The 12541-nt window shown below is 34.9% G+C and overlaps 1 protein-coding gene across 13 annotated transcripts in view; it reads right to left on the reverse strand.

The window, feature by feature from the left end:
• Positions 1–12541, reverse strand: part of EYA4 (EYA transcriptional coactivator and phosphatase 4) — a 288859-nt gene that overhangs the window by 44184 nt on the left and 232134 nt on the right. For 8 of the 13 annotated variants that reach the window (XM_036903751.2, XM_036903760.2, XM_036903757.2 and 5 more), the window contains 5 exons: positions 12213–12279; positions 10864–11006; positions 10580–10723; positions 8856–8935; positions 5537–5720 (listed from right to left, as the gene is read on the reverse strand). In XM_036903751.2, coding sequence (XP_036759646.1) covers positions 5537–5720; positions 8856–8935; positions 10580–10723; positions 10864–11006; positions 12213–12279 — 618 coding nt within the window. The remainder of the gene's footprint in view (positions 1–5536; positions 5721–8855; positions 8936–10579; positions 10724–10863; positions 11007–12212; positions 12280–12541) is intronic. The other 5 variants (XM_036903755.2, XM_036903761.2, XM_036903759.2 and 2 more) reach the window with 1 other exon arrangement.

Consider the following 12541-nt stretch of genomic DNA (forward strand, 5'->3'; position numbering starts at 1 on the left):
CAACAGTGCATGAGTTAAAACTACAAAAACATCTAAAATCCCAAAGTCATTGTGATCCGTTATGGGTGGTTGATTATTGACTAGATACATAAAAGAGTTTGGCAGGAACAACTCAGCTGTTTATAAATAGACTGGGAGCCAACAGGTATCACAACAAGGGAGTGAGAAGAGCAGGCAGAGACAGAAAAAAAACTGGTCACAGAAGTGTATGGGTTTCAATGAAAGTAGGACTTGATACCAATAATTTTTCCAAGTTACTGAAAGATCTTAAAAGGGCTTTAAGAATTGGACAAAATGTTATGGAGGGAAGTGTTTTGATGAAGGAATAGGCATAGCCTTTTAGGAAAACTCTAGTTCCATGTTTATTAAACCCTTAGCACTGTCACTTTTTAAAAAAAAAGTTTATTGAAGTATTTGTTTGGTTTCATTCACTGTTCATTATGTCTGTGAGATTTATCCATATTGTATAGCTTGGAGCAGTTGTTTGTTCTTTCCTTAGTATGGCTAGAATTTCACTATATATTTAGAGTGTGCTTTATTCATCCATTTTGTTGAACACTGGGGTTGTCCATAGTTTTAGGCAATTATGAATAAAACTTCTATAAACAATCTTGCTGGTGTGTTGTGGACATAAGCTCCCATTCCTCTAGGGTATATATATATCTAGTAGTGGGACTTCTAGGTCAGAGGGAAGGCATTTGTTCATGTGTAGTAGACACAGACCACCTTCTCCAAAAATGGCTGTATTAATTTACTCTTCTCCTGGAAACAAAAGTTCCAATTGCTCCACATCCTAACCCATACTTGGTGTTGCCAGTTTCCTTTATATTAGCTATTGTGGGGGTAGAGTGGCATAAAATTGTAGTTTTAATTAGCATTTGCTTGATGAGTAATGATGTAGATCACTTTTTTATGTTTCTTGCCCATTTTGTATCTTCTATTTATGTAGTAATTGTTTAAATCTTTTGCCCATTTAAAAAATTGGGTTATATTTTTCTTACTGACTTCACAATGCTCTCTATTGTGAAACATTATTTACATTAGATTTCATATGTATATATACATACATATATATATAATATGTATATGTGTGTATATGTATATGTGTGTGTGTATATATATCTCTGACTTAGATCTCACTTCGACCCAATGAATTTGGTCCTTCATTACCCTCTGCGAATAACATGACTGCTGGAGACATGTCATGTGGGACTTAAGTAACTCACCAAGATGAAATAGTTTATATGTAGAATGCTGGTATGATTCCAGAACTTCTGCTTTAACCATTAGGCTATACGTCCTCCCCCAAATAGCAACGAATCCCCCAGGTTACAAAGAGGTCAAACCTGTATTGTTTCTACCAATGAAAATCATTGTATCAACTTAATAGAATTTCTGTGAGAATGAGGGCCAAGGAACCAATGGATGGAACTTCCCCATAAAGACAAAGGTCCTGACAAGGGCCTGTGCTGTCCCTGGTCTCCTATAGCCACGCGGGTGGAACTGTACTGACCTCTGTATGTTTTGACGGTACTATCCTTTCTTCTGATAAAGGGTAAAAGCCAGAACTTGAGCTCAGCTAGTCATAAAACATTTGATGAGACTTTTTTTTTTTTTTAAGGAGAAAGCTATTAATTCTAGTGTCCCTGCCAAATTTCACTCAGATGATTGCACTAGGGTATATAAGTGTGGCAGTTAGGGAAAGTATAAATTGGCAGAGAAGCTAATGTGGTAGTTCTTTCTATCTAAATCCTCTTATTAGCTTCAATTAAATGAATTAGCACTTTGCTTTCCTTCCCTATGTGAAATGCCATGAAGCTATAGAAAGTCTACAGAGTTCTGCCTAAGAAACTGGCTTCTTTTCAAAGAGTAAAGTGATCTAACTATATCCTTTGCTTTTCTCAAGTACTTATAAAGTTTAATTAATATATTGTAACATTTGCCAAGGTCTCACAAGGATAATATTGCTATAAATTACTCATTATATTTAACTGTATAAATGTTAAAAATATTTAAAAAGGAGGAGCTATAAAAATATTTCCAATCCTAATGTGTTAACCAGTCATCAAAATTTCTGAATGCAAATAAAAATATAATCTACCTAAGAAAATTTTCAAGGCAAAGAGAGATCTTTATGAAGATAATGAACTAAAATATCTGTTCCTAATCAGCTTGGTAATATTTCCGTAAGTATAGTCTACTTAATAAGGTAAATTAAATAACTGAATGTTTTTTGCAATTTCCAAATAACATAAGTCATTACCAATTGCCTTAGGCTTTTTCTTGGGCCAACACAATACATGATTGAATAATTATCCTTTAATCAGTGCAGTAATGAATCACTGTACCTTCTAAGTTTTGGATATTTAGATCCAACTTTATTTCATTAGGTTTATCTCTAAATCAGAACAACCAGCTGTCTCTTATAGAACATAAAGTATGTTTCTATTTTAAAAATGGGAGAAGTCAACAAAATGACTTATGAAAAATTATGGATTTAATTGTTAGGTCTCTGCTTTAAGTCTAAAATAGTCAATAGGAAATACTTTTTATGCCCTGGAACTAAACTCTGATTTCATCAATAACAAATAAAATCTCATAGTTACAAACTTGTTTACTTTTTAGAAGCATGCCAGTTCTGAAAAGGCAAAACCAAATTAAAAGCTATGTTGACTGAAGGTCTGGGTCTCAGAATTCCTTAAAAATGCAGACATGTGTATTGTTACGATCTTGGTTGAGAGAACAATACAGTTACAAGTAGAAATAACTTCTTTTTAAAATTCAACAGAAAGTCTGATAAGATCTGAAAATTATGTCAAACTGTATTTGTTGGCATTAGTAACCAGTGGAAGGCTGAAGAAATTCCAGCACTATGACAGTGATGTGAGAATGTTACATTTGTTTATGTCACATTCAAAGTCATACACTCGGGATATCTACATGCTTCATTTAGTATTTATAATATAAATAAAATAGCTATTCTGAATATTGATTAATCTTTGGCTAGTGGAAAGTGTCCATTTGCATCTTTCCTGCAGAGAAACTCTTGCAATCATATTGAAATTAGAGCAACTCAGCTTTTCACTCAAAGTTTTACCCAGTATGAAATATTTGAAAACCAAATGGTTTTCATTCATGTTAGATCTATTCTCTAAATTTAAAAACACTCAGCTGGTCCTATCAGTCAGTTTCTGAGATCATAATGATTATACATGCCTGTAGTCTTGTTTTTGAACACAGTCACCCTACCATTCTTTCCCCATGCATTCACTGTTGAAGAAAACTATTCATGGTATAATAGTATGTCAAATATCTCCTTACCTAAAGTATCTCCACTACTTGTCAAGCGAGGATTCTGAAATCACTCATTCTTTAAATTAAGGTAATGTTCTTGATAAAATTCAAGTTTTAACTCAAAGAATATCAGGACAGATTTGGAACATGGGATTTAGGTTGGGAGGGGGTTAAGATGAGTGAGGTACTGGGGCACAAATCTAAGGTCCCTGAGAATAAATGCCTCCTCAAATTTGTACCGAGTATCTCCCTGGCCTTATCTTAGTCCTGGCCCTGGATAGGCAGGATACAGCTGCTCAGACAGGCTGAGGCTAGATGGAAAGCCTAAACAGGAGTCTTAAGGGAACAAGAACCAGAAATTCAAAGCGTTGGGTGTTCACAGGAGGGAGGATCTAAAAGGAAGATAAGGGGAAAGAAACTGAAATGCAGGGCACCAAATACAAAGTCTAGTATCTACTAGACTATTTTTCCTTGGGTCCATAGTTAGAGACAATACTCTGGAAAGGTAGCCAAAATTGATGAGTTGACATTATCATTTCATCAATTTATGATATATACCCATATCTTAGCTGTTGCTTAAAGTATGAGTTTCATTATCATTTCCTTATGTTCAAATTAGTTTTCTTGTTAACATTCCCATATTATCTAGCATTTTTCTTTTCCCAACACCATTGTAATTATTTGCTTGCTCTCTGTTTTGCTTGTTCAATGTAAGCTAATGAAATGCAGACAGCTCTTTTGCTACTGAAACATCAGCAGTACTTGGTACTTAATAGGTGCTCAATAAATACTTGTTAAATGGTCTTAAATCTCCTTGGAACCATGGGTCTAGTTAGAAAGAACTTATAGTGCTGTGACCATGTTTCTCTATTTCCTTGTCCTTCTAAGGTTTGACCAAAAAAAAGAAGCAGAGATGAGACTGGATCTTACAAATAACCGAAGCCAGAAACCTATGCTTGGACATCTACTGGCATTTACAGAAATTCTAAACTTCATTTTTCTTATTGAGTTTTCACAGTTCTTTATATATTCTGGATACAAATCCTTTATCAGATATGTGTTATGAAAGCATTTTCTCCTAATTTGTGGCTTTTCTTTTTTTACTCTTTTAACAGTGTCTTTTGAAGAAGAGAATCTCTTGATTTTATGAAGTCTAATTTGTTTTATTCTTTTTTTTAGGGGTTGTGTTTTTAGTGGTATATCTATAAAATCTTTTCATAATCCAAGTACACAAAGATTCCCTTCATGTTTTTTTCTAGACATTTTATTTTTAGTTTTTACATATTATTGCATATGGTACAAGTTATGAGCCAAGATTCTGGGGGAAGGTTTTTTCTTTGCATATGAATGTCCAATTGTTCCAGCACCATTTTTTGAAAAACTATTCATTCCCAAATTGCCTTTGTATCTTTGTCAAAAGTTTGTTTTTTGGTGTTTCTGGACTCTCTTCTGTTCCATTGCTCTCTGTGTCTATTCTTTTGTCAATACTACACATTCTTGATTATTGTGCTTTATGACAAGTCCTGAAATCAAGCAATGTGAGTTCTCAAACTCTGTTTTTATTTTGCAAAATGACTTTGGCTACCTAAGTTCCTTTGTATTTCCTTGTAATTTTAGTCATCCTGATAATTTCTCCGAAGAGTTCTGCTGCAATTTTGATTGGGATTGTTACGATGGCTCTCTGTTTAACTTGCTTTTAACTTTAAATACTTAAGCTGTGTGAAATATGTGTGAGCAAATGCAATTTCAATAAGACTACAGATAAGTTTCAGAAAATTAATAAAGTGGATTTTAAATATATGCTGATCAAAGAAAGATGTTAAAATTACCCACCGATGAGCCTACAAATCCTAGGAAGGTAGATGTTCACTGGCTGGAGCAAACAGATGACTCACAAGGTGAAAAAGCTAAACTATTTCTCAAGCATAAAGGAAATATTATCAGTTACATCCAAAGAAGATAACATAACGACTTTTCTATGTTGTCAAGATCTTCACAAAATGAATTAGTGTGGCAAAAGGTCCACTGATCTTTTTCTATCTGTATTTGAAATTAATAGCTCCTAACTATCCCACCTCTGAAAGAAGGGTTTTCTGAAGTGCCAGAAGGAGTCTCATCTTCTACAGTGGTGCTAACACAGATTAAACATCAGCATAATTATCTGGGGGCTTTCAACCTGGTTTTTGAATTGCCCTTTTTCTCCATATGATTAGACACAGCAAAACATATAGAAGTATGTCACCTGGATGAAGATCTGTACCTGGTTGGCTAGTCAGTCCTGGGAGAGACTCCTGCAACTGATAGGTGGAGGTTGAGGACGATGTGCTGTCGGCTGTGTTATTTGATGTCATATATGCCCCATACGTTGATGCTGAGTAATACTGTGCATACTGGTTTTGGCCAAAGGCTGTGTAGGATGGATAATCCTGAAACAGTAATTGAGATGTGTGTCTGAAAGAGAAATTACCCTCTGGAATGCTCCCAAGAAAAGCAATCACTATGGTAACTGAAAGATTAGTGTTTGACTCCATTTGTTTTGGAGTCCACAGCTTTGAAGTGATCCTACTGACGCTGAGACCGTTTCATGGCATTGTCTATGTGTGCACAGTAATGAACTACTCTGCTGGCTTTGCAAACCAGGTCCAATACACAGTTTTTAATCTACCTAAACATTTCATATGCTTCATTTTGACCCTATAATTACTTATGCAAGGATCTACATCATCAGGTCTTATGTACTTGAAGAGGAGAGGAGATGGAACCAGTAATATTCACAGTGTCAGTTCTCATACACCTTTTTTAACATTACCAGCAAGGATGTGCTGTGGCTGCCCCCCCAGCTTCCATACAGACCATGATCTGCATTATTGTGATTTTTCATTACCCTTCTAGGTTACCCTTGATAATTATGTCAGAAGTAAAGAGAAAATAAAAGCATATGAATAAAAGATTTTCTTACCCAACCTCTCACAGGCTATGTTTCTGCCCAAGGCCTTGACCTAAAGTCTTTAGTGATGTTTTCAAATATTTAGTTTACTTCATTTGTTACAAGGGAAAAAAGAAAAAGAGAACAGTGGATCAACTGCTCTGACCTGCTTTTTATTAAACATTTTTAAGAATCTTAAAGTGATCTAAATAATCCTTCAAAATCCTTTTACATATTAAGATAACAAAGATTTGTTGCAATAATTGGTGCTTTAAGTATCTAGCCTGTTTTAGGCCAAACTGTTAACAGTGATAACAAATCCTTGGTCAGGGCAACAATTGCCTGATACATGTTCCTAAGGGAACCAAGACCTGCATTTCATGTGGATTCCAAGAAAGGAAATTCTCTGTAAAAGTAAATATGTATATTATCAGAGTGGATTAAGTAGTATGGCAGGAAACTGAAATACTTGTGTGTTAATTTCTGGATCTGACGTTCCCCCATTACCACCTGTGAGGGAAGGACAAGAAAACCTCTTAGCAATGTCTGGACAAGGTTCCCACCAACACATCCTTCTTTTGTAAAATAGTGATAAGCAAACATTTACATAGTGCCTATACTTTGTGTCAGGCTTTTAATAGACTTACTCATTTAATCCTCACAATTCCCTTTACAGTATTCTTATTATCCCCATTTTACACTGAAGGGGATGAAGGCATAGAGTGGTTAAGTGACTTGCGCACAATCAGACAGCTAGCAAGTTTCAGAGCCAGAAGTAGAACTCAGAGAGCCAAACTCTAGCACCTGCTAATGCCCTTACAGGAAGATGAAGTTACATATTGGAAGGGTCCAGACTACCAGCTTCTGGTGAATATAACGGGTTTTTTTTTTGTACTCACATATCTCAAAGATCTCCCCTTCTTTTCAGTCCCACTATTGTCACCCTGGTCCAAGCGACCTTCACTTCCTGTTGTAGCTCATGGACCAATTTTCTAATTTGTCTCCTCATCTCCAGTTTGGGCTTTCTCCAAAGTCCCTGAAGCCAGAGTAATCTTTTCAAAACATTAGTTATATGATGCTATTCTCTTGCTCAAAATCTTTTAATTAGCTTCCCATTGGGCTTGGAGTAGAATCAATATTCCTTACTGTAAGCCACAGAGAGCACACGTGCAGTCCCCTGCTTATATTCACAGATATATGAGGATAGACATCTGCCTGCTCCTTGTGTACTGACTAAATGCCAGTCTTCTTCAAGTTCATGTTTTCAGCCCTCAGGGATTTGGGACATGCTGCTTCCTATGCCTGACACATCGTTGCCCTCATTCTTCACCTAACTCTTAGAAGACTTGGCCTAGAAGCCATTTCCAGAGAGATGCCTTCCATGAAATCTTCCCTACTCAAAATTATATTTCTATTAATATTTTTAATAGGATCCTGTTTTTCCCCTCATGCTTTTCAATTCTATATTTACTTATGTGTCTACTGTTTTATTGTCTGATTCTCTCAGCAGGATGTATGCCACGTGAGGCAGGAATCAGGTCCGACCGACTCCTGTCCCCACCTTCAGGTCCCCACAATACAGACCAGTTCTTAATACATAATAAGGACTGTAAGTATTCGCTAAAATAATAAATTGGTATTTGGATCGTGGCCAAAAATACAGGTTACATCTTATATTGGATCTACTGTATTTAAATATTTAGACAATACTGGATCTGTTTTATGATATAAATTTTTCTTCTCCTTTATGAATCTTTTCTTAATCTTCCCAAGTAGGGCAGTCTTTCCCTTATGCTACCAGTCTACCTAGTGTATATTCCCATTATTATATCATTACATTCCACCCTCTGTCCATAATTTTGTCACATTTGTTTAGCATAGTATAATGACATTAGTTTTTAGTCTTCAATGCCTAGTCAAAAATCTAATGGATAGCAAGTGCTCAATAAATATTTGCTATATCAATAAATGAGTAAAATTAAGCTACTTGGATTATCAAAATTTTTCAAGTTTTAAATATAAAATATGTACACTAGCTCTGATGTTAAACCATTTTCTAACTAATGCCAAATTACAAAGTTTAATCCCATCAAAAATATTATTCTACACTATTTAATTATCAAAATTTATTTTTTTTGCCTTTTCTTACATTAATAAGGAATATATAACTAAAAAAAAAGAAAAAACTCACAGTAGTCCAGGAGGCATTTTGTTTAATTACAAATATGTTGGATTAACATGTGATATCATCTATAGCAAAATCCAATTATTGATTATAGTTGAATCTATTAATGTTCATAATGATAGCTTTTATTAGGAAAAATAAAATTATGTCTAGCATAGTTCAATAGTAAAATACGCAATACATTTCATAATTACATTCCTTATGATTAAAAGAATTATGGTTTAAGTGTTTAAAGGGTAAACCTTTAGCAACCAGAAATCCTAAAATACCCAGAACAACACATATCCCAAGAATTCTAGATAGCCAATTTTTACTACCTTCAAATGACATCTTAGCTATAAATAAAAGAAACCTGATTCTAGGAGAATATACACTTACATGGCAACCTGAAACTATTCTTTAAATATCTGAAATAGATAGGAAAACCATAAATACAAAAAGCTACTATACCTGTTGTGAACCGCTGAAATTTGTTGAATTGGAAACTGAATTATTTGCATAAATAGTAGATGATGGTGCAAAACTAGAACCTAGAGGTAAAGAACAAGTTGCATTTAAAGTATTTCTTACAAATTAATGAAACATTCCACTTTGCAGAATTCAATGAGACAAATATATTTTTAATTTTGTTAAGGCAACAAAATGTGAAATTTGAAGTTCAGAGATTTATGAAGAAAATGTTTTAGCTTTCTTCCTCTTAAGATAACAGTTACAGTCTTTTGTACAGAAGTCTGTCGAGCTAAACAAGAATTACAGCTATCCTTCAAGGGTGCAATGTCCAGAAGTACAGAGGTACTGGAAGAATAAAATATACAAACTGAGACTGCTTCCAGGAAACTACCAGAACTTTCAAATGTTCACACCAACTACATATGCATACGGAAACCACTTGAGTTAAACCTTTGGATGGCGTTAGCTTAGAAAACTGAGAACCTGTTTAGAACTGATGCTTACAGCTCACTGTCATCCTTCCTTCTGTGTTCTTTCTTAGAACAAAAATTGCTGTGATCTAGGGCTGGGAACCAAGGAAGAACTATTCACACTTGCAGTCATCTAAGGTTTGAGAGCCTTTTAGGAACTTTACCACTAAGGTCAGAATTTGATTTAATTATTTTTTAAATTGGGGCAAAAACAAGTGAAATATTAATTTACAGATTTAAAAAAATATGTTCTTATGGAAGAGTAAAATGAAAGATGTCTGAGACACCTGATTATTTGTTTTTATCAGTATGTTTGGAAAAAGGTAACATTATGTAAACAATGCAAATTGACTTGGCCCAGAATATCCAATATGAAAGTACTTGGGAAATAAATGACAATGTCTCTGTGGTCTCTTTCACATGGCTAACTGAAGCTCTGTGCCTCACTCTGGCTGCAGCACATTTGCAAATATGTTTCTTCCTACATTCTTGGTAAAAGGAGACCTGTTGCTTCAGCATAAAGGTCTAAGTATTTCATTTTAGTCAAATGACTAAAACTTCAATACAAGTTGATTCAAATATGTTAATAGAGCCCCAAATTTATGACCAACAATGTAGACAAAATGATAAATTAAGTTTTTAATGTTTTGACTATGTTACTAAAGTTCTAAAGTTCTTTTCTACAGCTACTACCTAATGATCAAATATGGAAGAGAAATTAATCATAGACAGAGGATTTCTTTGAGGGGGGGTCATATGAATTATATAAATATTCCTATTAAGAAATATACTATTAATATGGGAGAGGCATTTTAGGAATGAACAAAAAGTCCTCAAGCAGTCAATAATAAATGGGACTTAGGAAAGTGCTCATTGAATTTTATCAAGACAGCATTATGGACTTTAGGAATATCGACAAGAAAATACAGGTTTTTGCCATGAGTCTTTTAAGTTATTTAAGTAGATGCCAAACATGTGACTGGTGTGGTGACTGGCTTGGAGGCTGCTTTGCTTGGACCTGCCAATCTTATTCAATGTAAATTTAAGCATTTAAATTTAGCATGGGTCATGTTTCTTGATGTATATTCAACTTTTTTCATCGCTTCTTCCTAGTTATGTGCTTTTTCTGATAAAATTGTGTGAGCAGTGGTAATGTTTAAAACTGTGTTCATGACTGTATTCCTAGTCTGAAGCCAAGGGGTTTCATGCAAAGAATCCCTTCTCATAAAACATGTTTCCTGTGCGGCTTCTTACCTGGCATCTGGTAAGAATAAGGTGTCTGGCCCGGTTGTGGGGTAGAAAACCCTGGACTGTAACTGAGGCACCCACTCTGTAATGGGGACTGAGTCTGTGAAAGTCCACTCTCTGTTTTGATGCCTGGCAACATCACGCCCAAATCTGTTTGGAAAATGCATGTGCAAACCATTTAATCAGTAAAATTATTATCTGAGTTGTAACTTACAGTAGAATACACAACTACAGGGCAGCAGATTACCTGCTAATAACCAAAGGAGGAGAAGAGAGAAGAGGAGAAGTACCGTAAGTGGGCAGGCTGTAGGGCTGTCCTGTCTGTGAGTAGGCTGTGTAGACGGCTGGCTGCTGCATCCCCGAATACTGAGTCTGGCCTGCATAGGCAGACATTGTTTGAGCTGCTGGTGTAGAAAGAATGTGTGGATAGGGCCTAAATATCAGAAAAATAGCATTACTGTGGCAACAAAGACTGCATATTAATTCAGACAGCTTAGATTCAGTGAAACCTTATACCAGCCAGGAAGTAATCCTCTTTTCTATCCACAATACAATTTTCTACAATATAGACAAGAATAAGAGGCTCTGCCCCAAACCTATCTAGTAACCTTGAACAAATAAACTCCCTAAGTCTACACCTCACTTGTAAATGAGAAATTTGGTTTAGCTATTAGACGTACAGTCTCTTCCAGGTCTTGTCTACATCTGAAATAGTTTTACAATTAATATGTAGATGAGGGAAATGGAGCTCAGGCCAGCTCATTAACATGCCCATGAGTGTATTCTCAGTCACCATGAGTGTCCTAATGCTATGCAATGCCTACAAAAGTGATCAAAACCCCTACCAAGAACAGGAAATCACACACACATACACACACAAAAAAAGATAGGCAGCTTCCTGAAAAGAAATGGAATGCCATTTGGGCAAAGTCTGCTCTCTGTTTTGATACACTACATCACATTTTACAGAGTGTTTCTAAATGGATATCTACTTTCAGCCTATACTTAAGGATGGGACACTGTAGCTGCTGCAGAAAATTGTAATGTGTGTGAATAAAGAAATCCAAAATCTTGATACATCTGGCTGATTGCAACCAAATTCAGAAATACACACAAGATAGTTAAACCTAAAGTTTCTACTGCTGTTCGCAGTAAATTGACTACATTTGTTGTAAGAAACTGTATGCATGCTATAAGAGTGCAGCATATTCTTCAAAATTATGTTTATTAGAACTTGAAATCCAATAAAAATATTGTTAATGATGGAAGAAATTATGAAGTGTTGATGTATGAATAAAATTCAATCTTTTTAGATTTTCTTTAAACGAATCAGCATTTAAAGTTTTTCGTTTAAAAAGTCAGTGTATTCTGGTTTGAGCTTGATGCTTTCCTCAAGGTATATAAATATTCAGAATGAAGGGACTTATCTGGATAAAGTAAGGATATATTTCTAGATTTGTACAGGATATTTATCTATATTGACTAATCTATCTAAGTGTCTATTCAACTTTCTATCTGTAAGACATTTATATACAAATGTATCCCAATTTAAAGTCGTTACACTGTGTGAATACAGATTAATAAAAATAATCCCAGAAAATTATTCTCACAAGTCTTAAAGAATCTACTGACCACTTACTTGGAAGGATATAGCTGTGGGGAATATTGATGTGCTGATCTGGGGCTGTAGCCACTACTCGTTATTACTGCAAGACACAAAAACCAGTGCAAAAAGGGTTGCTTCATAAATACATTTCACTAAAATGTACAGACCAGTTTGAAGAAATTACCATGTTAAAGACATGTTTCAAAAAATTCATTCATTTACTAAGCAGAAACAGATGCCAAAACATTTTATTCTAATTAAACTGCTTCAAACTTGTTCTAAGAGCATGAAATGAATTCTCACAAATCATTCTTCCATTTTCTCAAATCAGTAGCATGCTCTTATGTATTAATTAGTACTTT

This window comes from Manis pentadactyla, chromosome 12, assembly GCF_030020395.1.
Source record: "Manis pentadactyla isolate mManPen7 chromosome 12, mManPen7.hap1, whole genome shotgun sequence".
NCBI classification, from domain to species: Eukaryota; Metazoa; Chordata; class Mammalia; order Pholidota; family Manidae; genus Manis; species Manis pentadactyla.